General features: G+C 35.9%; 4 protein-coding genes and 1 pseudogene across 4 annotated transcripts; 2 read left to right on the plus strand and 3 right to left on the minus strand.

The window, feature by feature from the left end:
- The first annotated feature begins 4633 nt into the window (after nucleotides 1–4633).
- On the plus strand, nucleotides 4634–5432 carry LOC120148979. The gene has a single exon (XM_039161925.1). The coding sequence runs from the start codon at nucleotides 4863–4865 to the stop codon at nucleotides 5307–5309; it is 447 nt and encodes a 148-aa protein (XP_039017856.1). The 5' UTR covers nucleotides 4634–4862; the 3' UTR covers nucleotides 5310–5432.
- Nucleotides 5433–5976: 544 nt separating this feature from the next.
- Nucleotides 5977–12522, minus strand: LOC120149058 (annotated as a pseudogene).
- Nucleotides 12523–13667: 1145 nt separating this feature from the next.
- Nucleotides 13668–16147, plus strand: LOC120148980 (probable protein phosphatase 2C 15). Its single transcript, XM_039161926.1, has 8 exons — nucleotides 13668–14204; nucleotides 14343–14514; nucleotides 14620–14773; nucleotides 14857–14920; nucleotides 15011–15118; nucleotides 15227–15350; nucleotides 15445–15679; nucleotides 15854–16147. The coding sequence occupies exons 1-8, from the start codon at nucleotides 13995–13997 to the stop codon at nucleotides 16071–16073; spliced, it is 1287 nt and encodes a 428-aa protein (XP_039017857.1). The 5' UTR covers nucleotides 13668–13994; the 3' UTR covers nucleotides 16074–16147.
- A 166-nt stretch (nucleotides 16148–16313) lies between these two features.
- On the minus strand, nucleotides 16314–19616 carry LOC120149059 (protein DETOXIFICATION 12-like). Its single transcript, XM_039161974.1, has 7 exons — nucleotides 19290–19616; nucleotides 17729–18273; nucleotides 17555–17641; nucleotides 17415–17471; nucleotides 17062–17300; nucleotides 16750–16955; nucleotides 16314–16370 (listed from the first exon to the last, which is right to left on the minus strand). The coding sequence occupies exons 1-7, from the start codon at nucleotides 19536–19538 to the stop codon at nucleotides 16314–16316; spliced, it is 1440 nt and encodes a 479-aa protein (XP_039017905.1). The 5' UTR covers nucleotides 19539–19616.
- A 751-nt stretch (nucleotides 19617–20367) lies between these two features.
- On the minus strand, nucleotides 20368–22489 carry LOC120149060 (pentatricopeptide repeat-containing protein At2g13600-like). Its single transcript, XM_039161975.1, has one exon. The coding sequence runs from the start codon at nucleotides 22366–22368 to the stop codon at nucleotides 20368–20370; it is 2001 nt and encodes a 666-aa protein (XP_039017906.1). The 5' UTR covers nucleotides 22369–22489.
- Between the last annotated feature and the right edge of the window lie 1588 nt (nucleotides 22490–24077).

Genomic DNA, 24077 nt, shown 5'->3' on the forward strand with positions numbered 1-24077 from the left:
TGTCAACCATATAATCAAGTAGCTCTAACACCAAAGCTGAAACAAAGGAATTTGTTGAGTTTGAGGAGATTTCTGGAAATGATGTTCAGATCAGTCCTAAAGTAATTCAAGAAGAACCAGGCACACCAGAACTGAGACGTTCCTCAAGAATTCCTAAACCAACCCAGCGTTATTCGCCTTATTTGCACTACTTGTTATTGACTGACAATGGTGAACCAGATTACTATGATGAAGCAATTCAGGTGGAGGATTCAGTCAAGTGGGAGTCTTCCATGAAAGATGAGATGGACTCGCTTATGTCAAATCAGACGTGGGAATTAGCTGAATTACCACCAAGCAAGAAAGCGCTCCACAACAAGTGGATTTACAGGATCAAAGAAGAGCACGATATGAGGAAACGCTACAAAGCAAGATTGGTTATCAAAGGTTTTCAGCAAAAAAAATATATTGACTACAATGAAATTTTCTCTCCAGTCGAAAAATTGTCTACAATTAGACTGGTGTTGAAAATTATAACTGCAGAAAATCTACATCTTGAGCAGTTAGATGTAAAGACAACTTTCCTCCATGGTGATTTGGAGGAAGAAATCTATATGAGACAGCCAGAAGGCTTCATAAAGGAAGACAAGAAAAACCTGGTATGCAGGTTGAAGAAGAGCTTGTACGGTTTAAAACAAGCTCCTAGATAGTGGTACAAGAAGTTCGATAGTTTCATAAGTAGCAGTGGTTTTACCATATGCCAAGCATATCATTGTTGCTACATCAAGAAGTTCGACAACAACTTCATTATTTTATTGTTATACGTTGATGACATGCTCGTTCCAGGCTCAGACATGCAAGAGATTATAAACTTGAAGTAAAAATTGTCGAAGCAGTTTGCAATGAAAGATCTGGGCGCCGCAAAGTAGATTCTTGGGATGAGGATCAAGAGAGACACAGAGTCAGGGACTTTGATGTTATCACATACTGAGTACATCAACAAAGTACTCTCCAGGTTCAACATGCAAGATGTTAAACCAGTAAGTACACCTTTAGTTGTTCATTTTAGACTCTCCAAAGAACAATCACCAAAGACGGAGGAAGAACGTGCACTCATGGTGAAGGTGTCGTATGCCTCAACAATTGGAAGTCTGATGTATGCCATGGTTTGTACTTGACCAGATATTGCTCATGCAGTAGGAGTTGTTAGCAGGTACATGAATAATCCGGGCAAGGTACATTGGGAAGTAGTCAAATGGATCCTCAGATATCTGCAAGGTACCATAAACAAAGCACTTTGTTTCAAAGGTGGAGATATGATACTGACATGCTATGTAGATGTTGACTTAGCCGGAAATGTTGACATCAGAAGAAGCACTACAGGGTATGTCTATACTCAAGGAGGTACCGTAGTGAGTTGGGTTTCTCAACTATAGAAGATAGTTGCTCTCTCCACAACTGAAGTAGAATATGCCGTTGTTACAGAAGCCATCAAGGAGATGGTTTGGCTCTAAATTTTCTTGGAAGAGTTAGGCAAGAAACAAGAAAACAATGTCTTGTATTGCGATAGTCAAAGTGTTATCCATCTAACAAAAAAATCGTCTTTTCATTCCAGGACGAAGCACATACAATTGAGTTATCATTTTATACTCTCTCTTCTGGAAGATGTGATTTTGAAACTTGAAAAAATTAGTGGAGCTCAAAATCTGGCAAACATGTTAACAAAGCGGTGACTACAGACAAACTGAAGTTGCGTTCAGCTTCAGTTGGCATGCTATAGTAACAAGAGCAGAGATTCTCCTGCATTGATCGAGGTGTGAAGACAGATTAAAATCAGTCTTCAAGTGGGAGATTGTTGAAACTTAAAAGTCAAGAAGAAGGGCTGAATGGGTTAAAAAGGGGGTAGGGGCACCGAATTTGGTGCCCAATTTTTTGGTGCCCAATTTTGTTAAAAATGATAATTGGGATTTTTGCACTTTAGTCCCTATACTTTAGGGTCTTTTCAAAGATTAGTCCTAAGCTTCAACTATAATTACCCTTGCCCATTTAGCTTCAAATCATCTCAAATCATTTCTTTCTCCCAATACTAAAGAGTTTAGAGAATTTTCTTGTGAGTTGTAAGTGTTTTGTAAACACCTGTAAAATTTCTCTCTTTAGTAAAAGATCTGCAGTAGTCTGGAGACGTATGCATAATAGGCTGAACTCCGTTATCAATTTCAGGTATTATTTTTTTGTTTTTATTTCGCATTCTCACTAATCTGGTTATCGGGAAATTATTCGTTTATTTCCCAATATTTTTACACGTTTTGTTATTTAAATAATAAAAAAACCGATAGCGCCCTTTTTTAGCTGTATATTAAAGGTGCCCCACGTGAACATTTCTAGTAGAGCTTAGATTGGTGAATTGTGGTATAAGTTGGCATTTAGATTACATTGGATTAGTGGGTGCTTTGATGCCTGATTGGGCAACAACATCTAATATCAAATAATTGAGATTTATTTTTAAATAGATATTATTTTATACTTATTATAAATTAATAAAACTATTGTAAAAGAAGAACCAACTTTTCTCTCCTTTATGATATATAATATGAATATCACCATTGCAACACATATTAGGAATACAACAAACCTAACAAAATTACATAATGTTGAGTAATCCTACATTTCATCGTTAGGATAGGAAAATAAAGACACATGAAGATGAAATTATCGTCACATCCCGCACTTCAAAACAGAGACGAGTATATCTTTAAAATAAACGAGAGACCTTAAAGTATAAAAGCAATTATATTACAAATAGTATATCTTGACCTAGACCTTGACCTCCAACATTGAAGTATTGTAATTTGTAGGTGATGCTTTATAAGTAATGGCTACCATACTACGTTTACAGGGATATGCAAAGTAATGGTTGATTGACTTGAAGTAGTCCCAACCAATTGTGAGCAGCCTGAAAGAGGTTGCCCTCCAAGTGACGATTGATTGCTGCATTAGGTGTCCACAAGGAACTCTTGTATGACGCAAGACCAAAAACTGGCAATGGCATCACCGGAACACCATCCATGTCATTGGGACATGTGACCACCTAAAATATTTTGAGAGAAAACGACAGATGGAGTTTCTCAGCCATTACATGGGTTCTAATGGAACTTGGGCAAGTATAAATTTGTTGATGGTGAAATTTGGATTATGATTACTATGAGTCTATGAGCAATTCACCCTTTCATTTAGGCAGGGAGTCGTAATCAGCAGTTTTAGAAATTCCAAATTTTTTCAACAAACATATCCTTGGTTCACACACATTAGAAAGAAAGAAATTCCAAATGGTATTCTTTACTACCTCCTACTGGCGTATGAAGATAATAGTAAGTCAGAAAGCAAGCATCTAGATCCTTTAACGTAGGTCCAGTAGGTATTCTGTAAATTGGATACGCTGTAAAAGAGGGAGGCAGAATGAGAGAAATGCATACCAACCTTGTCAGCCAAAGGTGGTCCGCTACATGGGGGGTCTCGTTCAAAGTACTAAAAAAATCAAACTTCTGTGAGAATTGACAGATTCAACCTCATCACTGGATAAGTCTTCTTGAAGTATCTGCTCATATCCCATGGAAGCAACTCAAGTTCATAAATAATATTTAATACAAAGCAACTGATACACTTCAAAACTATTACCATAAACACACAGATAGCTTAGATTGTGCTTGGCATTTTTGCATTAAATAGGAACTGGGACACAAGACAAACAATTTGCAACATAAGGGAGATAGATATAATTCATCAAGTAAAGACCTTATTTTCACTTTCCCAGAAAATGCTATGATCAATCTATCCATGGTTATTGGTTACTGTCAAAAACTGAGAGTCTGAGCAAACATTGTTGTTGCTTCCTGTTCGCTCGGATACTGTTACACCAACGACCATTGCAAATCAGTTCACAATCCATAGTTATCCTTTCTAACTTGTATTAATTTTACAAGAATTAAATAGGGGGAAAACATCCAATAGCAAAAGTAGAGCAAATCAACTAAACTTTTGTCTATTAGTAAAATATGTATATATATTGACTTATATTAATAAATAAAAATTAAAAATTACTTCAGCTATTAATAAAAAAGATATTATAAATTATGTTCAAATATATAATTTAAATCAGTAGATAAGGTAATCTCATCCTTACTTAGAATCCTAGGTTTGAATCTCTCAATTAACATTTTTTTTGTCATTAACTATGTAACATATATAGAAATTATTGTAATATGTTATCAAATTGTAGACTTGGTCGAAATGCGTATACTCTCTCCAGTTCATACGATTGTTAATTTGTTAAAAGAAAGGAACGTGATTGAAACATATGAATAATTGAATGATTATTTTATATCATTTAATAGTTAAATGACTTAACAGGACAATATCGTATAATTAAATAATTATTTTAACTTTCTCAAATAATTTACAAATTATTGTGGTATAATTGCTACACTATTTATATAGTTTATCCGTTTATATAAAATACATCAAAAGTACGGAGGTATAAAATAATTATAGAAGTGATTGGGCTTCTCATTTCCAGATCTCCAAAGTAGTTTGATTTTAGAATTTTCTCGGAAAATGCACCCACGATGCCTCTTTTCATCTCTTCCAAGGAAAAGAAAATTCGATTCAAAGGATTCACTTTTGAAAGTGTAGGGAAAAGAAAAAGCATGCAAAAGATGCCAAAGAAACAGAGAAATCTCCAACATCAGATTCTTTTCTTTTGCTTTGAAGCAAACCGACCCTCCCAATCATTCAGCCAACTTTCAAATTCCAAACCCTCCCAATCACTTCACTTGCATATATTTAACAACGAAAGAATAAGAGGGAGGGGGTAACTTGAACCAAATATGACGACGCTGCAGAAATTCAAGCTATTAGCGACGCACTGCGGCGTCACCCAAAGCCCAACGAGAAGTCCAAGGACGAGTCCCCTCGTCAACTTCCGTCGCCCCAAAACCACATTGCGAATGCTCCTCACCAGAACCGGTAGTCGGAAATCATCAAACACTCCGCAGAGTTTCTCCGGCATTCCGGCCGAGAAAAAGAAGGGCAACGGTCACAGTTTGAAGGATTTATTTGTATCATCTCCGTCGCTAGAAGGAGATGGCAACGAATGTAAAACCGTCGAGGATAAATTTGGCGGAAAGGGTGAAGTAGTTTTAGCGACGAAAGTCGGTGGTCTTAATGGACTAGGAGGTGAACCGGGATCGCCTAGGCCGGGTTGGATGGGGTTCAGGCATCGGATGCTGTTGAGGAAAGCTTGGCGTCCCACGCTTCAGACAATCCATGAGTAGTTTTCTGCTCCTTTTTGTTATTATGTAGCCAAATTTTTCATTTTACTTTTGGATTTGCGTTAGGCGTTTAAATCTCTTCTTAAACGCACATGTTATGTGAACAAATTAATCAGTTCAGTTGGCTTATTTGGTTTCAATGAAAATTTTGCTTTTTATTCAATCTAGAATGCACCCAAAATTCATCATCATCATCAAAACCACCTACCAGCTATTTTCCACGAATAAGTTGCGCTGAAACTTTCGTCACAGATGCTATATCTGTCAAAGATACATTTCTTTTACGCTATGCACTATGAAAACTTTCATTTTTTAAGTTATAATTGATATAATATTTTCATATGTATTTAGCCGTTGACATAATATCTACCCCGTCACCAAAAGCGATGAGTTCACATACACGACATTACTAGGAATAGAAACACAACATTACTGGTACATGGTGCTAATCTCACACGAATCTCTACAGTAGGGGGGGAGGTCATTAACTACATTTAGAAAATTATTAAAGACCATTGCATTCACATACAATTATTCGGGGCACCAACAGTCGTCAAATACTAACAATGAATATGCTGCACAACAAGGAAGATCTACTTGAATCCACTCAATCTCATAGCAGATGAGAAAAGAAACAGTAGATCATTATGTATCATAAAAAATATATTTAAAAAAAGTTGGACTGATTGATTATTGCTTATAATAACCACTTTGGTGGGGATGATACGGAATTGGAACGGTATATGGAGGTCGGGGAAGAGACCCAGGTTGCTCCGCAGGGGCATTATAATATGGCCCACACCACCCAGGATAGGCAGGTTGACCATAGTCATGTCCGACTGGTGCACGTTGTTGGCATGTTGGGGAGGATAAGGAGCAGTGGTAGATGGAGGAACATGGTAAGGAGGCGGTTGCTGTGGAACAGTATAAGGGGGAGGAGGATGACCATACCCATGCATTGGCTGCTCGGGGGCCTATAGTAAGGATTTTGTGGTGAAGGATGTGGCATACTCTGGTTCTGTTATCTGCCATGGACTAGATCTTGGCGTCGGACGGGGCTGTCCAACTGAAGGGTATGGACCTGCGCTCTCACGTTCTTGAAAGCTGAAACCCGTCATTTGCCTTTGAACATCTTCCATCATTTCTCGGCACTGGATGTTTCGAGTCATGAAATCGCTGCATTGCTGCTTGATATTATTGATTGCACCCTGTTTAAACAAAAGAAGCAACTTAATACATATGCATATGCCACATTATTGAATCGACTTTAAAATGATGCCTAAAGTAATAACGTACAATTTCTTACCTGAAGAGTAACATAAAACTTCAGTCCCTCGTTAATATTGTCCTTGATCTCTTTACACTTTGCTAAAGCAGCTTGAATTTGTTTGTAACACTTCTCTCGTGATGCTGAAACAAAAAAAGTGAAATAAAACATTAAACCACTGATCTTGTTAGAAAATCAATACAAAGTGTGCGACATCAAAACTTAAGACTCAGATGGCCATACAAACCATTGCACTAAACAATGAACATGACTGATTAACAAATTGAACATGTTTATCCACAAGCGGATTTAATCCACCACCATGTGTCCTTAATTAATATTAAATAAACAATTAAGGACACATGTTGCCTGTTGGTGGATCAAAGCTGCTTGTGGAGAAAGAAACTTCATCGCTAGTGTATCAAAAACTGCAATGTAATAAGAATTTACATATTTAGACAAACTATATTATACAGATATAACTATAACATCTTCAGTATAGCTAGACACGTCAAGCACAAAAAGTTAAATGTATGCATATGAGGTTCCATCAAAAAGATGATGATGATGATAATAATAATAATAATAATAATAGTAGTAGTAGGTTTAATCTCAAATATACATGAAAAGAGACATGTACCTTTATAATATTCAAGATTAAAGACAGCACCGAATTCTTCATTCTGAGCCTGCAGAAGGCAAATTAATAAAATAAAAACCAGTGCCAATCATTCAGGGTTCATTTCCTATTTCCTAATAATAATAAAAAATGAAAATCTAAAATCATAGCCTTAGAAGCTGAAAGAAACTACAATACCATGCAGATTAACTTTATGTAGGACTAAAGTTGATGCATCCGAGACTCTCTATCCTTATATATTTACCAGAGGAAGAGAACGAGAAGAAGAAGAAGAAACTGAGGGAGAAAGAAGGAATCTTTCATTTAAATTATTTTTCTTAAATAAAAGAAAAAGGCTTATGGAAGACCCAAAAGAAGACATATTTATAAAATTCTCCAATAAATGCACTCGTGTTCACCAAAGTTTCTCTCTTTTTCCTTTTTTTTATATTCACAAGAAATAATTCATTTCATAAGGCATGAAAGCTCATTTAAATAAGTTTATAATTCAGTGTGAAGGATACGGAGTTAGTATATGCAACCAGCCACATGGAGCAAACAACACAGCCACCCTCGGAAAGAACGGCTCAACAATTGTTTCAAAACACTAAACGCTAATGTGGTGAAACTGAAAATCCAAATGAGCAGGGAAGAATGGAAAAGAAGAGATGATTAGACCTGAATTTGCATCAACAATTGTTCTTGTGCCTCAATGTTTTGGGCAATTTCCTCACAAATATGATCATACTTCGCTATCTCCTTCCTGAAAAGATCCTCATAGGAGCCAGTTGAAGTCATCAACTTGGGTAGTATGTCATCCTCCACCAATTTATCATGTAAGACTACTGAAGTTTATGATAAATGCCAACAATTCAGCAAAGAAATCAATAACTAGAAGAAAAAAGAGATTACATAAATGAGCATTATTATGATCATTAAATAAAACTTCTATGCTAATATGGAGCCTGAAAGATCTAACAATAACAAAGAGAAAGCTTGAGGTAAGGAAATTGCCCGACAAGACAAATTTGATGCAATCATATCTAAAACAAAATTACAACAAAACCAACATGAATCCCCTTCCACAATACAATCAGCAAAACAAAGAACAATAGTGAGAAAATCAACATTGAATTATTTTCCCTGGTTAATTGTTCTGGTTGTCCAATAAAAGAAAACCAAAAATTGTTTTCGTCCTCACAGATCAAAACATCTCATTTTAATCCTCACGTTCCTCATGTTTCCAATTTGAATCTAACATGCCCTCTGAGTGTGGAACAAGATGGAAAGAGATGTTAACCAGTGTCTTGTAATTCATTGTATGAGTATTTTATTATTTATACAAAAGAAAGGAGCACAAAAACAAGGGGGAATCTTTTCTGTTGATTTTATTTTTTTCATTTGCTGTTCAATTTCAAGTCTCTTTTTCAGATGCTTTCACATACATCATTAGTCCCCAACAAGCCTGGTGGCCTAGAGATCATTCTTTTGAAGAATCTCTTGCACTGCAGACATGGGTACTAGTGAGTCGAGAACAGACATTGTTGGGTCATACCAACCATCAGGCATCATTGTCACACAGCAAGACCATGGATTTCAGCCCCAATATAGGTTCAAAGCAAATAATGATTTTCAAAAATAGAAGGGAAAGAAGAAATGTGAAATAAAACCAGAAAACCTCATTTCCCATTTGCCTATAAGCTCGACAACACAATTTGAAATACCAATAATCTCACATTTGAAACTTATATCTCTCAAAGAAACACTCCATCAAACACCTTCAAAGAATCATGTGACCCACATTAGCCATGCATAAACTCAAGTTTAGTTCCAAAAAACACAGATTCTACCACAAATCAAGATTTTATCACACGAGTAAATTTACATCTTTGAAAAAGGAGACGTCTTGCTTGCACAAATTTCAAGCAGCGAATAACTCTCCACTTGTCTGGACATTTGTTTAGATCTTGTTTGTGACATGTTTCTTTTTTCTTTTCAGGTTCCAAAAAGAAAGAAAAGGACAAATAAAAATACCAATTCAAAGTTTATCATACAATGCAGCCTGAAGGAAATAGCAAGACCAAGTGAAATCAAAGGGGTGTTTCTAATGACCAAACAAGAAAAAACAAAAAGTTGAGAAATGATATTTACACTTTAGATAGTGAGAGCAAGCGGGGCTTGTTGATCAAAACATTGGCACAAAGAGTGCAAAAAAAGAAAAGAAAATAGGAAGGCATGGCAACCAATGAACCGAACCAAACGATATTGCAAAAAATACCATGCAGAACGAAAGTATGAGGTGCTGGAGGCGAAGAGACATTGGTGAGAAAGGAAGGCACTTGAATTTTTATTTTATTTTTTGTAAAAGAAGATGTAAACCCAAATGGCCAGCCTCTTTCGCTTTGCTTTCAACTAACAAAATTTAATATAATTATGCAGAGAAGTGAAAGTATTTGTGCTTGGAAATGTAGGACAAGTTCAGGTTCAATTTCATGGATGGGGCAGGGGCAGCACATCTCTCTCTATCATTTGGAAGGAGTAATAACATTTCGTAACAAAAGTGTCAAGGACAGGAGGCATGGATATAATCCTAGATGGATAGATCATAGATGTAGTTAAATGATCCTCCCCCACCCAGGAAACATATAAGAAGATTTTCGCTCAAAGGGCTAAAATGAAGATTACAAGTTAATTTGCATAGGGAATTATATTGTGTTAGACACCCTTCAGGTACCATTTAGAGAAAAAAGTAGTAGAACGGAATGCCTAAATGCACTGGTTAAGGTGATATATATAAAAAAGAAAAGAATGCAGAAGATTCATATCACAAACAGTTAACTACACCTTTCTTTTCATCTCTTTAAGCATGTCCTCAAGGCCTGCCCTCTGAGCACCAAGAGTCTCTAGTTGCCTCTGCAAATAAAATAAAAGTAGATATTAACCATGTTATAAACATAAAAATAGAATTCTGTTTGAGTTGTAAAACAAGAAAATGACAATGAGTTAATGACTTGCATAGTAGCTTAAGGGTGCAAAAGTAATATCATATAAAATAACACTTCCCACTTTTTCCATTTCTGTTTTTTTAGCCTTGGGATAAGGGAACTTGAAAGGGTAATTGTAGAGTAAATATTCAAGATATTTGGATTAGAAAATAGGTTACCAAACTCTGCTTCAGGTCCCCGACTATAGCATCTTCATTGGCATCCAAAGACATTATTGGCCTTGAAAGACTTGGTAGGGCAGTTTCTATCCGATAACAGCAATATGAACACGAAAGCAAAAAAAATGAACAGAGAAAAGAATGGTCAATTTATCACTTCCAAGTATGTTATTAAAAGAAATTAGCAATAAGGTATCCCACACTCATATATACATAAGCAAAACAATAGCAAAAAGGCAGTACCAGCAAAATTAGGAGATGCCAACAACAAATGCATCCTCAAAGACCAGGAAAAATAGCTGATATTTACTGTAAGTAGATAAACACAGAAACAACTAACAACAATTCGACATACTGATCGGTGATTAAGGATTGACATCAGTGCAGAATGCTCTCTCACTGAACGCTCAATTCGGGCATCACTATCTCCAGCTTGTTTTAAGTTAGCAGCAAATTTGTTTAACCTTTCCTGCAAAGTCTTTGTCAGAGTGCTGGACTGTGGCCTAGTCCATCGGGTTCCAAACTGACTTCTAAATTGAGCATCCTCTGCAGCTTCTTTCTGTAAAAGCTCCTCAGTCTGTACCAGCATTTCTTGATTCACCCTCCTTAGATCCTTAAGTTGTTGTAACTCAGCCTCCAGACCAGCAGGGCCGCCACTAGCTTGCACCATTTCTACCTCATTCTTAATATCTTCTGGAAGACTAAAATTCCCTTCCAGAGCAAGAATTGAATCTGGCAAGTCCATTTCCTTAAGCCTAACTCGGCTTAGCTCACTTCCTTGCTGCAATTTCTCAGCCTGTGTCCTAATGACATTGTCAATCATTTCAGTATACTTGGAAAGAGCCTTTGCACTGCTGTCAGGAACAAGATTTGCAAACAGCTTCTCTTTGCTTGCATCTAACACATCATTCATCTGCATTGGCTTCACCATAGAAAAGGAACTAGGAGAAGGAACCCTCATTAGATAAACCGTGTCATTTTCCTTCATAGCCCTATCCAGGTTGCGGTTAAGATTAGCTTCTAACTTGCTAATTGCATCCAGAATCTGTGAAGGAGCCCCTTTTGATGATTTCTTTGCCTCGGCTAAAGCACTAACACCACCCTTCAATCGTGCAATTTCTTCTGCGATCTCCTCTTTCTCATGTAGCTCCAAACTACCTATAGCATGCTTCTGCATAGAAAAGAGCTGCCTTAAGCTGCACATGTGCAATCCATGCTTTTTCAAAATGGTCCTTCAAAGGAGCTGCATTTAGTGCGGCTAAAGCTTAGGACGTAGTATAATCCAACCTGAAAATAATCTCATTAATCCTAACTAAATTAATTCAAATTCCCACAAGTAAACATGAAAGAGCTATTACATAGTCCTGTGTATTTAATTTTCTACAGGTGGAAATGACCCCTTACGCGAAATAATTAAAAAGCTCCATTTGGGAGTAAACTCCCTTCTATTACTTTCTAACACAAAATCAATCACCATTCACAAGTATGGTTTCACAATTGGTAAGAGCATTCTACAGCTGTAAATGATAATCATACAGAACTCAAAAAGTGATGAACAAGATTATAGGGGATTCCCAATTTGAGTTTGGCTTTACTTCAAAAGAGGGCAGTGAAGATACAGTGCAGCAAGAAAAAAATTAATCAAAAACCAAACCATATGATCAAAATACAAAACCAATTTTAATATAACTAATCAGTAAAAGGTAAATTACATTTAATCTTAAAACGATAAACTAATAATTTCCAGCAAAAGAAAAAAAAACACTACCCATTCATCCCAGAAAATTCAGATTCCAATTGTCAATCAAGTACAAACAAAGCATAAAAAATGAAATAAAATAACTAACCTGCCTAGAAATCTTGGAACAAACTCCAGGAGTACTTCCTTTAGCGACAGTATTTTCAAAAACACACTCTTGAGCTTGAGCCAACATCAGCCTCTCCAACATCCCAGCACACTCCACCGACAAATCCACGGTCGTACTGTTCCCCTGGACGCTTTTGTCGATGCATTATCTCTAAGGAAGGCAAACGCCCCCGCTGCCTAGATAAACGCATGAGACGCCAGTCTCCTCCCTTCCACCGTAGTCATATCGTAAGACAAGCCAAGCTGACTATAAACCGCTCCGAGGTTAAACAAAATCGCGGCCTTTTCTAAATGGGTATTTTGTAAAATTATTTAATTTGATAAAAATTTCTCTAATTAAATTGTGACAAAATGATTATTATATTTTTATTTTAAATATTCTCTTTTCAATTAACATCATTTGTCTTTTTTTTTTTTTGACAAGCGACGTATTTTATTTTTATTTATTTACTTATTTCCTATCTTTGTTTTTTTAATATTTAATAATTCTATATTTATAATACATTTTTATTTTTTGACACATTTTTTATTTTCTTATCGTTCATTTGATTATTTTTTGTTTAATTTGTTTGAAATTAGATTTGACTTTGTCTAAATTGATATACATGAGACTTATTTTTTATTATGTTGATTTTTCATGCTTTAAATTTTGTATTAAATTTAGATATATGTTTATATTCAAAGTTACTTTTTTTTTATAATATCTAACTCTGATTTACGATTATTGATGAACTTTTAATATTTTAATTTGTTGTTGTGATTTATTTACATATACAATTAAATATGTTCATATTTATTTTTTATTTGAATTCTTTAAATAACATTTAAAATTTTTTATATACACATTATAAATATAATTAGGTATTACATTTTTACCTAGCGCCATTTAACTTTAAAAATAGTAAATTTGGGTAAGAGAAAACCCAGATCTACTGGGGGAGGAATCTAGGAGAAACAGAAGGCAATCTTTGCAAAGATTCTCTAGTCTTATGGTACTACTACATGAATGAATGTTTGTAAACTCGTTGAAGCTGGTTTTCAGTGTTGAAGCTGGTTTTCAGTGTTAAACCAGAAAAGGATTGGTTTTTCTGACAAAGATAAAAACAGCTGATTTGCTTGTTGAAACCGACTCTCAACCGAAACAGAATGTGGTTTTGTCCGCAGATTGCTTTATTCGTCAGCAAACCCCACTTTCTGTGCTGCTTTCTTTGTGGAAGAAAGCTGTCCATTTTTTTTCGCTGACCTGTTCCTTCTCATAATAATCAAATCCCAAGCATCGTTTTTTTTTAATTATTATTAAAAAAAATACAATTTGCCTTGCTCTCTTTGATAACTAAAACTAATTTTTTTTAATGAGGGTTTGGTTTTTAGATTAATGGGATATACGACATTTCATTGCCTTGTCACCAAAAACGCGTCGAGATTCCAGACTAGATTTATTTTTTCTTCATTGTTTTTTTTTTTGCTTAGTGAAGCAACCAGATCTGCATTTTGGGTTTTGTACGAAACGCAAAACCAAACATTCTTTGCTGGTTTTTAGGAAGACCAAGTGTCTTTATTTCTGCTTAATGATCTGCAATTTGGCTGTGGCGTTGTTGCTTTCACTGGATCTTGTGCTGTTTCTTTTCTTTTCTTCTTTTAGAATTAAGTGAATCGGAAGAGGGAGCTTGGTATTTTGAGATTTATAGGGATCTTGTTCTTTGTTCTTTGTGATTTGATTAGCTTTAATGGGTTGTTGAGTTTGGGGAGCATTAACCTTGGAGTGGTGGGCTATGGCATCTAGAGAAGGCAGGCGTCGTGGTCATGAACTGGTGCCTCTGGCAGTATTGATAAGCAGGGAGATGAAGAATGAGAAGATGGAGAGGCCGAGTGTGCGATACGGGCATTCGGCTCAGACTAGGAAAGGAGAAGATTATTTCTTGGTTAAAACAGATTGTCACCGAGTACCCGGCAATCCTTCATCTACCTTCTCGGTTTTCGCGGTAATTGATCTTTTCATTTCGCTGTTTCTCTGTCTGATCAATGTTCTTAGCTAATTTGCAAGGTTGACTAGCTTAGGGACCGGTAGGATGTTATACATTTTCAGATGAATTGTTGTAACTATTGTCTTCTGCCTTCAGATCTTCGATGGGCACAACGGTAATGCTGCAGCGATTTATACGAGGGAGCATCTTTTGAATCGTGTTTTGAGTGCTGTTCCTCGTGGCCTTGGACGGGAGGAGTGGTTTCAAGCTTTGCCTCGAGCATTAGTTGCCGGATTTGTGAAGACCGACAAGGAATTCCAGAGTAGAGGCATGGAACTTTGGCCTTCTTTGGTCTTAGTGTTGTTTTCGAATTCATACATTGACGGATTCTATCTAACACTGGTGTTCTCTATGCTTATTGAATTGCCTGCAGGAGAAACATCGGATACTACTGCTACATTCGTTATAGTTGATGCATGGACGGTGACTGTTGCTTCCGTTGGGGATTCTCGTTGTATTTTAGATACCCAGGGTGGTGGAATCACCACCTTAACCGTTGATCACAGACTTGAAGACAACGTCGAAGAGTGTGTCTTTATCTCAATAGATCTCCTTTCTTCCAATTCGGTGAACAGAATACTTGATTGGTGCTGTACTTTGATTACTGCAGGAGGGAACGCGTAACTGCTAGCGGAGGTGAAGTTGGGAGGCTTAGCATTGCTGGTGGCACTGAGGTCAGTGTTTTTAGAGCCTCTTTAACATTGTTTTTTCTCTCCTAATAACATGTACCGGATTTTATGCAACTTTTTTCCGGATGGTGACAGATTGGTCCTCTTCGATGTTGGCCAGGAGGTTTATGCCTTTCTAGGTCAATAGGAGATATGGATGTTGGAGAGTTTATAGTTCCCGTACCATATGTAAAGCAAGTAAAGGTAAGCTTCTTGGACCTTTTGCTATATTGTTGTCAATGTTATGGTCACTTTCTAACACATTTAAAGTTTGTGAATGAAATTGTTGATGTTTCTTATTGTTTATAAAAGCTGTCAAAGGCTGGTGGAAGGCTTATAATTGCTTCGGATGGCATTTGGGACGCCTTATCAGCAGAAATGGCTGCTAAATCTTGTCGTGGATTACCGGCTGAACTTGCTGCTAGACAGTTGTTAAGGTGATTCAAAATTCATTGTCATGCAGTTTCTCCTTTCTTACCCTTGTTTTAGACCTGCCTTTTTCCCCTGTTTTCCTAATATCAATTTTGTTTAGGAAGCATTAAGGTCACGAGGGTTAAAGGATGACACGACTTGCATCGTTGTCGACATAATTCCCCCCGAAAATCCACCTCCGCCTTCTCCTCTTCCCAAAAAGCCAAATAAACTGAGAGCTTTTTTATTCCGAAGCAAATCTCGTGATTCCGCCAATAAATTAGCGAAGAAGCTTTCAGCTGTTGGTATAGTGGAAGAGTTGTTTGAAGAAGGCTCAGCAATGCTTGCTGAAAGGTTAGCACTTAGCACTAGCATTAGACATCAAATGATCAAATGAGTACCTTCTCTTACTGTTGCCTTCGCCACTAAAACACAATCGTTAAAATAATCTATAATACTCAAACTCAGATGTGAGTGTCGGATATAAATTTTTGAAATAAAATACATCGTTTTCATGTATTATTGCAGACTAGGAAACGATGAGTGGGCGGGGCAAACGACATCGGGTATATTCACATGTGGCGTATGCCAAGTGGACCTTGCTCCGAGTGAAGGCATTTCGGTTCATGCAGGTTCAATATTCTCGACCAGCTCAAAGCCTTGGCAAGGGCCCTTCCTTTGTGCCGGTTGCCGCAATAAAAAGGATGCCATGGAAGGTAAACGCCCCAGTGGAGTTAAAGTGGCGTAGCTTTTCAGCTTATAGTAATAGTATTTGCATCCTTGTCCCTCAAATTCTAATTCTTTTGATAGCAGTCCTTTCTTAATAGGTTAGGTAATTGTTTCAATCCTACTATGATGTGCAAATGTATATGTATTCCCACGCAATAATTTATAAATCTAATAATATATGGTGTCTAATATGAATTTTCCAAAATCCTTCCGACGGTAATGCTAATAATACATATCTTTTGGTAATAAAATATGTGTTTCAAAACAATCTCTCATTTGAAGAGCTTTGGAACAGCCTTTCCCTTGCTTCACTTGCCTGCAGTTTTGGGACAATCCAGAAAATAAAGTATAAGAGATGAAGACGACTAAACCAATATTCAAAATTGAGGAGTCACTAATCGGTTCAGTGTTCTTTTTAACAGTTTAGAGTGATTACAGGGTAATATGTGTTTAGAAAACTTTTAGTCTATTGATAATGTGCATACACTTTATAGATGCAGTTGCTTGAATCAAATGCAATTGCCCGAATCCGGATATTTTATGAAGAACAACATTTATTTGGTACCAAATAGCACTAGTTGAAGTTCTTAAAATTAGTCCACTCAATGATGTTTCTCCCATCTAAACCTTGGTATGAACATGAAGATCAAGCTAAATTGCGGTATCACATAAAGTTTCGAGAATGGACGACAAACCTGTTTTTCCCAGTTTATGCAAGTTGTAACAAGGGCAAGCAGGATTGTTTGGGTCAAAGAACCGGACTGTATACCGACCCACAGGCCGACCCCTTTCAACTGTAGCCAGAAGGCGAGGGTAGCGGCGACAGGAATTCCAACTAGATAAAATGCTGCAAGGTTAACATAAGCTCCTATATGCTGCCATCCACATCCCCTTGCAACACCTGATCCAAGCATGTAATCATTTATAAAACTACCACTATAACATTCATCTCCTTGGAAATATATTTTAGTTCTTCACCAAGAAGATAACGAGTTTAAGTGTTTAACCTATAAGAACCCCCTGTAAGCTGTCAAGAATAACAGATACACAAACCAAGGGAGCCATGGTTGTCACATAATCCACCACTTCCTTCTCACTGCTGTAAACATAACCGAAAACTTGTCGGCTTGCAAACAGGGATCCGGAAACTATAAGGGTCTCTAAAACTGCAAGAACCATACCAGCATACACCGCTACATGCGCTGCTTGGGGTCTCCCTGCTCCTAGTTCGTTCGAAACTCTAGTACTATATATATGAATCGGAAAAGATTCTTGGTTAAATTAACTTGGTTTGAAAAAGCTGCAATTTTAGTCAGCAAAGAATTACAATGTAGGTATGTGCATGCATATCAGGACATACCTTGTTGCAGCACCAAGTCCATATGGTATTGCATAAAGTGTTGAAATGGTGTTGAGACTGCTTGGGAAGGTAGAAAACCTTATTAGTAGAAAAAAATACAATATCATGCATTGATCCAAAACAAAAGCAAATAAACATACCATACAGACAGGACGGATGTTTCCAGCTGAGGATTTGGTAAAAGGCCAGAGAGCAGGATAAGTAGCTCAAATGACCACCATTCAAGGCTGCATTTGTTTGAACAAGGAACACATTAAGGATCTTCAACAGCATAGGCATATATATTCAGGTGAGAAGAAGAGGAGATAACATACCAAATCATAATAGCAGAAGGGATAGCGAATCGAAAGAATTCCGTAATTCCTTGGAATAGTTCCATCGTAATGGGGACACGAGTTTTCGTACAGGTGGGAGAGTGCCACATGTAAAGTGCAAGGAAAATCACATTCAACCAGCTTGAGATGCTAATGGCTAATGCTCCTCCTATAGTGTCTAACCCAAACTTGAAGACCAGAGCCCAACATAGAGGTATATGTACTAAAAGACCGATACAAGAGCATATGAGCAATGGAATGATCAAACTTTGTGTCTGAAAGTAGCGAACAAGTGGCTGAAAAGCAGCATAGGCGAATAGTGCCGGGATAAGCCACCGAACGAATTTACCGGCTTCGTGTGAGATTAAGGGATCTTGACCAATGAAAATAAGCAGCCTTCCCATGTATAGCCATAGGAGAGACAGAGGGATGCATACTAAGATCAAACAAAATATAGCAGTGTAGGTATGGATTCCCACTTTTCGGTATTGTTGAGCTCCATAAGCCTGTCCACAAAGCGTTTCCAATGCACAAGCCATTCCTAGCTGATAAACACAAATTACAAAATTTAGTAGGTTGAAATTCTATAAGCAGATAGTAATAGTAGTGACAATTACTTCCATTAGCGTCCAAGTCTTGCTTTTGCTGATTTAGTAGAGAAAACTAAATTTATACTTCTAGTTTGCCAGTTGAAAAGGGTTCAGTCATATGTTCATTGCACAAGGCTAAAAGGTTAATCGGGTAACTTAAAGTCCAAAACGTCCAAAAATTTTAAATATCCATTTGGTTCACAAAACATATTTCGGAAATCAAATTATGAAATATGAATTATATTTTTTTCTGAAAATCATTTTCTAATGTTTAAATCATTTTTTTTGCCTTCTTGTTAACTTCTTTTTAAATATTACCTAATATAACAAATAGTATTATTCATAATATTATTACCTTATAATATTACAATAATTTAATTATTATTATTTTGAAAGGGTGTTCTCTTTGACAAGCTCCTGCGAAGAATTGGATGTACTAAGATTACCTTAAATAGTCTCGACTGATTATAAGATAATATATTTTTATAATTTTCTTAATATTGACAAAAATCTTATAGGTGTAGTACTCAAACTTAAAATCTTTAAGAACAACACTATTACATAGGTAAATTATTTATACTAAAGATTTTCCGTTAAACACGTCAACATCTCTTAATATTCAATTAAGGTAAAATTACTAATTATAACAGTATAGATTAAAAAACATCTAAAATATGAAGATTTTATTAATGTTGTTGTCGTTATCGAGAGAAAGATGTCGATAATCGATATTAACAAGGAAGAGATATCGATATTGACAAAGATGTTTTACGCATAAAACAAACATACCATAAATAAAAACATCAACAAATATAAAAAGAAAGTAGAGGAAAAGTAAGTTGTTTGGACTTGGAGTCAGTCAGCAGATCCGATCACATAAAAACAACATCAAATGATGGCATTAGTTTCCACATGTTAATATAATATAATACTTGATTAAGTAAGTGGAAGCAAAATGCAAATTGACTTACAAGAAAACTGAAGCCGGTGACCCCGGCGAGAGATATGGCAATGGCGGAGCTAGAGAGGGCAAGCTCGCCCAGATGGCCCACCATCATCGTCGATACAACTTGCAAAAGGTACTGCGATATGGTCACAGCCACCATAGGCCCCGCAAGGTAACCCACCCGTTTTGTTTCTTCAACAACGGCAGGCCATGTGATTGACCGCCGGTTACTTTTCTCCTCTTTCTCTAAGTTGGGTATTAAACTCTCTTCCATTCTCTTCTTCTTCGGTTTGTCTTCTCTTTGAGGTTTGAATTTTGAAAAAGCCTCCTCCCTCAGTTGCGCTAAGGGAGAGACACAATATAGAAGGATGACAGAGAGTAGGGTTTGGTTTGGTTGAATATATAAGGTCAGACATAAAATGAGTCGGCGTCTTTCTCGCATCACGTGACTGCGGCATACGTTATTTTATTGTCGTAAACGAAAATGATAGATTTAAGTACAACAAGAGTGAATAAATTCTATTTGATTTGAAAATATTATTTTTTAATTTGATTTAATGTCAAATAATACAATCGACTTGGAAATTAATAAATTTAGTTTGATTAATTTTTTAAATAAAATTTCAACCATAATATAAAAATTGAATAATTCAAAAATTTTAATCGATAGTAGATTAATTTTTTAAGTTTAAGTTAAATTCTTTAATTCTGCATGATATATGTATATTACATATTTAAAAGTACAAATATACATAGTATAAGGTCATAAAAAGTGATTTAAATTAAATTCAATTAATAATATGATATTATAAATATTTAGAGTTAAATTTAAATAAAAACTTGAACAATTCGACTCAAATTTCATAAATTTAATTTAATTTCAAATAAAATTTGAATTATAAAATACGATTCATTAATTCGATTAATTTAAAAAAAAAATACTCGACTTACTCATCGAGTGCTCATCTATACCCCTACTTAGGAGTTGACAAACAAACTGGCCACAAACCTAAAACCAGACTTTTGCTACGGCCTATAAGAGAATTTGGGACAAGTAAAGTAGATAATGTTATATATCCGAGGTCCAGAAGATGTGAGAAAAACTAAACGACAAAATGCAATGTCGAGACTGAATAGATTGCCTTCCTCTGAGGATGTCTCTTATCTTTAACCATGAAAACACTTACACGACCCTCTACCTCAATCCAGCTACAACCAGGTTGCTTTACTACTCCCCGTTTCCGCATTAACCTCCTTACTCTAACAACATCTCCCCATCTCCCTAGCTCGGCATACATGTTCGAGAGAAGAACGTAAGGTCCGGAGTTGCTAGGATCGATTTCTAAAATCTTCTCTGCTACGTACTTTCCTAAAGTAATATCACGATGTACTTTACAAGCACCGAGAAGAGATCCCCATACAACAGCATCAGGCTTCATCGGCATTGTCTCTATTAAATTCTTTGCTTCATTGAGGCAACCGGCTCGACCGAGTAAATCAACCATGCATGTATAATGGTCCTTCAATGGTACCAAATCATGGTCCCTACTCATAGAGGAGAAATGATGTCGCCCCTCTTCAACTAACCCAGCATGACTACAAGCACAAAGAACACCGATCATGGTGACATGATCCGGTTTCTTGCCGGATGCCAACATATTCTTGAACAACTCGAGAGCCTTCTTCCCATAACCATTTTGTGCATATCCTACTATCATGGCATTCCATGACACCCAATCCCTTTCCATTATAGTTTTGAAGACCTGATTAGCATCTTCAATCGATCCACATTTCATGTACATGTCTATAAGAGAGTTGCCAACAAATATATCAGAATCTTCTCCAAATTGAAAGTGAAAATCATGCTTCAAAACGTGTGTGTGAGCCTGCCTTCCGAGCTGCAAATCAGCCAGATTAGCACAGGCATTCAGTAGATTGCCAAACGTGTAATGAGTTGGGCAAACAGATTCTCTCTTTAAGAGGCGAAAAAGTCTGAGAGCCTCTTCATCCTCCCCATTCTGTGTATAACCAGCAATTAACGCATTCCAGGATACTATGTTCCTCTCCATCATCTTCGCAAACATTATTCTCGCGGTTCTCACACTTGCTCCCTTCGCATACCCACTTACCATTGAGGTTTCAGACACTACATTCCGAACTGGCATCCTATCAAAAAGGCATCTAGCTTCATTGATTTTATTGCATTTTGCATACATATCAACCAACGAATTGCCCAAGACAAGATCGTCCCTCAACTTATTGCATTTCACAACACGAGCATGAATCTGCTTGCCTTCCTTGATCGCCGATAAGGTAGCACAAGCACTAACCACGCTGGCAAATGTGAGCTCATCTGGTTCAATTCCACAATCTATCATCCTCAAGAAAACCTGAAGAGATGCACCAGCTGGACCATTTTGCTCATAACAAGTGATCAAACTATTCCAAGAAACTCTATTCCTCTCACTCATATCATCGAAAGCTCTTTGGCCACAGTTGACATTCCCACATTTTCCATACATATCAACAAGAGCCGAGCCCATATAAACATTGGAAAAGAACCTAGTTTTCGATATTAAAGCATGGATTTGAGCACCAAGTTTAATGTCCTTCAACCCTGAACTAGCGCTAAGAGCACTACCAAACGAGTAGTCATTAAGCACAAAGTCCTCTCTATGCATCCTAACAAAATAGTGAAGAGCTTCATAGAATCTATCTTGTTGAGCAAACCCAGAAATGATCGAATTCCAAGAGCACTGATCATGCTCAGGCATCGAATCAAAAATCCCCACCGCATCATCAACGTAACCCAACTTCGTCAATACAGATATGACCGAGTTCCAAGAAAAAATGTTTCTTTGAGACATTTTTTCAAACACCTTCCGGGAATACTCCAAGGTGCCACATTTTCCATAAGCATCAATTAGCCTATTCAGGATAAAAGTCTCTGACGCAAAATTAGATTTGATGATTCGTACATGTAGGCGACGTACATCAATGAGAGATTTGGATTCGATATAGGAATCCACGAGCTTCGCAAAAGGAGAAGAGTCGGGCAGTGAAAGATCATCCACAATTTGTTTAAGCAATCCACGTTTCGCCATTCCATTATCCTTGAACAAACGAAGTTGCTGGGCATTGCTCTTTCGCTATGGTTTTTGCATCTTCCTTAGCATTTTGCTATGGTTTTTGTTTTATTTTTTTTTTCTAGATATGAAAGAGATTCCAATGACTCGAACGAATCAACTCACCGACAACGAGATGTAAAATGAATATATATTTGAATCCACACTACACAATACCATTCTGAGAAAAATAATAAGATTTTTTTAAAACATGAAAAATACTTTTAATAAAAAAAAGTATATGTATTTTTTTATAGTTTAATACATAATTAAATTCCTAAACTATAATTCTTTCACTATTGTGGTCCTTTTACTTTTTTTTTATGTGACCTGATTTTTAATTTTAAATCTTTTTAAATTTTTGATAATTTTCTTGAATCATTATTTTTTTCTAAAAAATATTAATTCCTTTTTCTTTCAATTTAGTATTTTTCGTTTTGGCAACATATTATCAACTGTTCTTTTTCGTTTAATACATCTCGTTGTCAATGTATCTTTCTTTTGTTGAACTGCTCATCTTGTTTCAGTAACTTCTTTTAATTTACAGTTGATTATTTAATCCTCTCTGAAAAAGAAAGTCTAAAGGAGGACAAATTTATTTAAGACTAAAAAATAATAATTTTATATACAAACAAAAATGTTAATAAAATCATAATAATTTAGGTTGAGCGTAACTAAAAATGTTATATTCTTTCTAATATTTTCGATACATTTTCATAATATTTTCGATTAGTAGCTTAAATTATTATCATTTTCGTAATTTCTTTATTGTTGATCGAAAATGTTAAAAAGATTATAACATTTTACATTATGCCAACTAAAAATGCGAACCTAAAATATAATGATTTTTATCATATTTTTAATTATGTTCCAAGATAATATTTTTTTAATCTTATATTAAATTATGGCACACTAGAATCATACTTAAAAATGAAATCCAACATTGCTACCTCTCTCCTTTTTCCTTTTGTACCAGAGATTGTCCTTCATCCTGCACCAGTTATAGAATGGGTGATAGTAATGATTGATTTCGACGGTGAGATATGAAATTTAACAATTTAAAGATTAGGGATTTAATGATTTAGAGATTATAGATCTAAAAAATTTATTAAAAAATTGAGAATTAAAGAATTTTATGATATTTTAAGAAAATTAATAAATAAGGAAAACCCTTCAACATGAATATCATATGTCCAAGTCTCAAGTGCCGGTTTTTTGCCCCCAATACGGCAGGCCAGAAAAAAAAAAAAGAAAATAGAGCATCTTAACTTTTAATTTGAGATTTACGACATATGTTATAGTGCATGAAATTCATCTCCTCTAAATGCCGAGTTTCGATAAAACAATTTTCAATTTCTTACCCCTGATGTGAGAAAAATTAATAAAAAAATATTATTTGGATGAATTCATCACCTCAACGGAACGAATTCCTTAAATATCGTAACAAATACCCCAATTAAAAGTCAATGTACACTATTTCCCTCTCTGCCCTATTGGGCCAAGAAACCCTCAAATGCCCAACTTCAACTAGATAACGATATATTAGAAGCCCAAATTATAACACAATTACCTATCTTTTTCTTAGTATAAAATTGTTTTAATAAATAATATGGAAATTATTTGAGCTTAACAAAATTAATATGAAATTATTTGGTTTATAAAAATATAAATACTTATAAAATTATAAA

The sequence above is a fragment of the Hibiscus syriacus genome, unplaced genomic scaffold (assembly GCF_006381635.1).
Source record: "Hibiscus syriacus cultivar Baekdansim isolate YM2019G1 unplaced genomic scaffold, ASM638163v2 tig00110988_pilon, whole genome shotgun sequence".
Taxonomy (NCBI): Eukaryota; Viridiplantae; Streptophyta; class Magnoliopsida; order Malvales; family Malvaceae; genus Hibiscus; species Hibiscus syriacus.

Bases quoted from the DNA above. Each gene is read 5' to 3' on its own strand.
- LOC120149059 (XM_039161974.1), bottom strand. From the start codon at position 19,538: ATGGAAGAGAGTTTAATACCCAACTTAGAGAAAGAGGAGAAAAGTAAC. The intron at 17,301-17,414 runs GTATGTCCTGAT...TCATATATATAG, and splicing joins GGACTTGGTGCTGCAACAAG to TACTAGAGTTTCGAACGAAC. The intron at 16,956-17,061 runs GTTAAACACTTA...TGCTTGGATCAG, and splicing joins CTTACAGGGGGTTCTTATAG to GTGTTGCAAGGGGATGTGGA.
- LOC120148979 (XM_039161925.1), top strand. From the start codon at position 4,863: ATGACGACGCTGCAGAAATTCAAGCTATTAGCGACGCACTGCGGCGTC.
- LOC120148980 (XM_039161926.1), top strand. From the start codon at position 13,995: ATGGCATCTAGAGAAGGCAGGCGTCGTGGTCATGAACTGGTGCCTCTG. The intron at 14,774-14,856 runs GTGTGTCTTTAT...TGATTACTGCAG, and splicing joins CTTGAAGACAACGTCGAAGA to GAGGGAACGCGTAACTGCTA. The intron at 15,680-15,853 runs GTTAGCACTTAG...GTATTATTGCAG, and splicing joins TCAGCAATGCTTGCTGAAAG to ACTAGGAAACGATGAGTGGG.
- LOC120149060 (XM_039161975.1), bottom strand. From the start codon at position 22,368: ATGGCGAAACGTGGATTGCTTAAACAAATTGTGGATGATCTTTCACTG.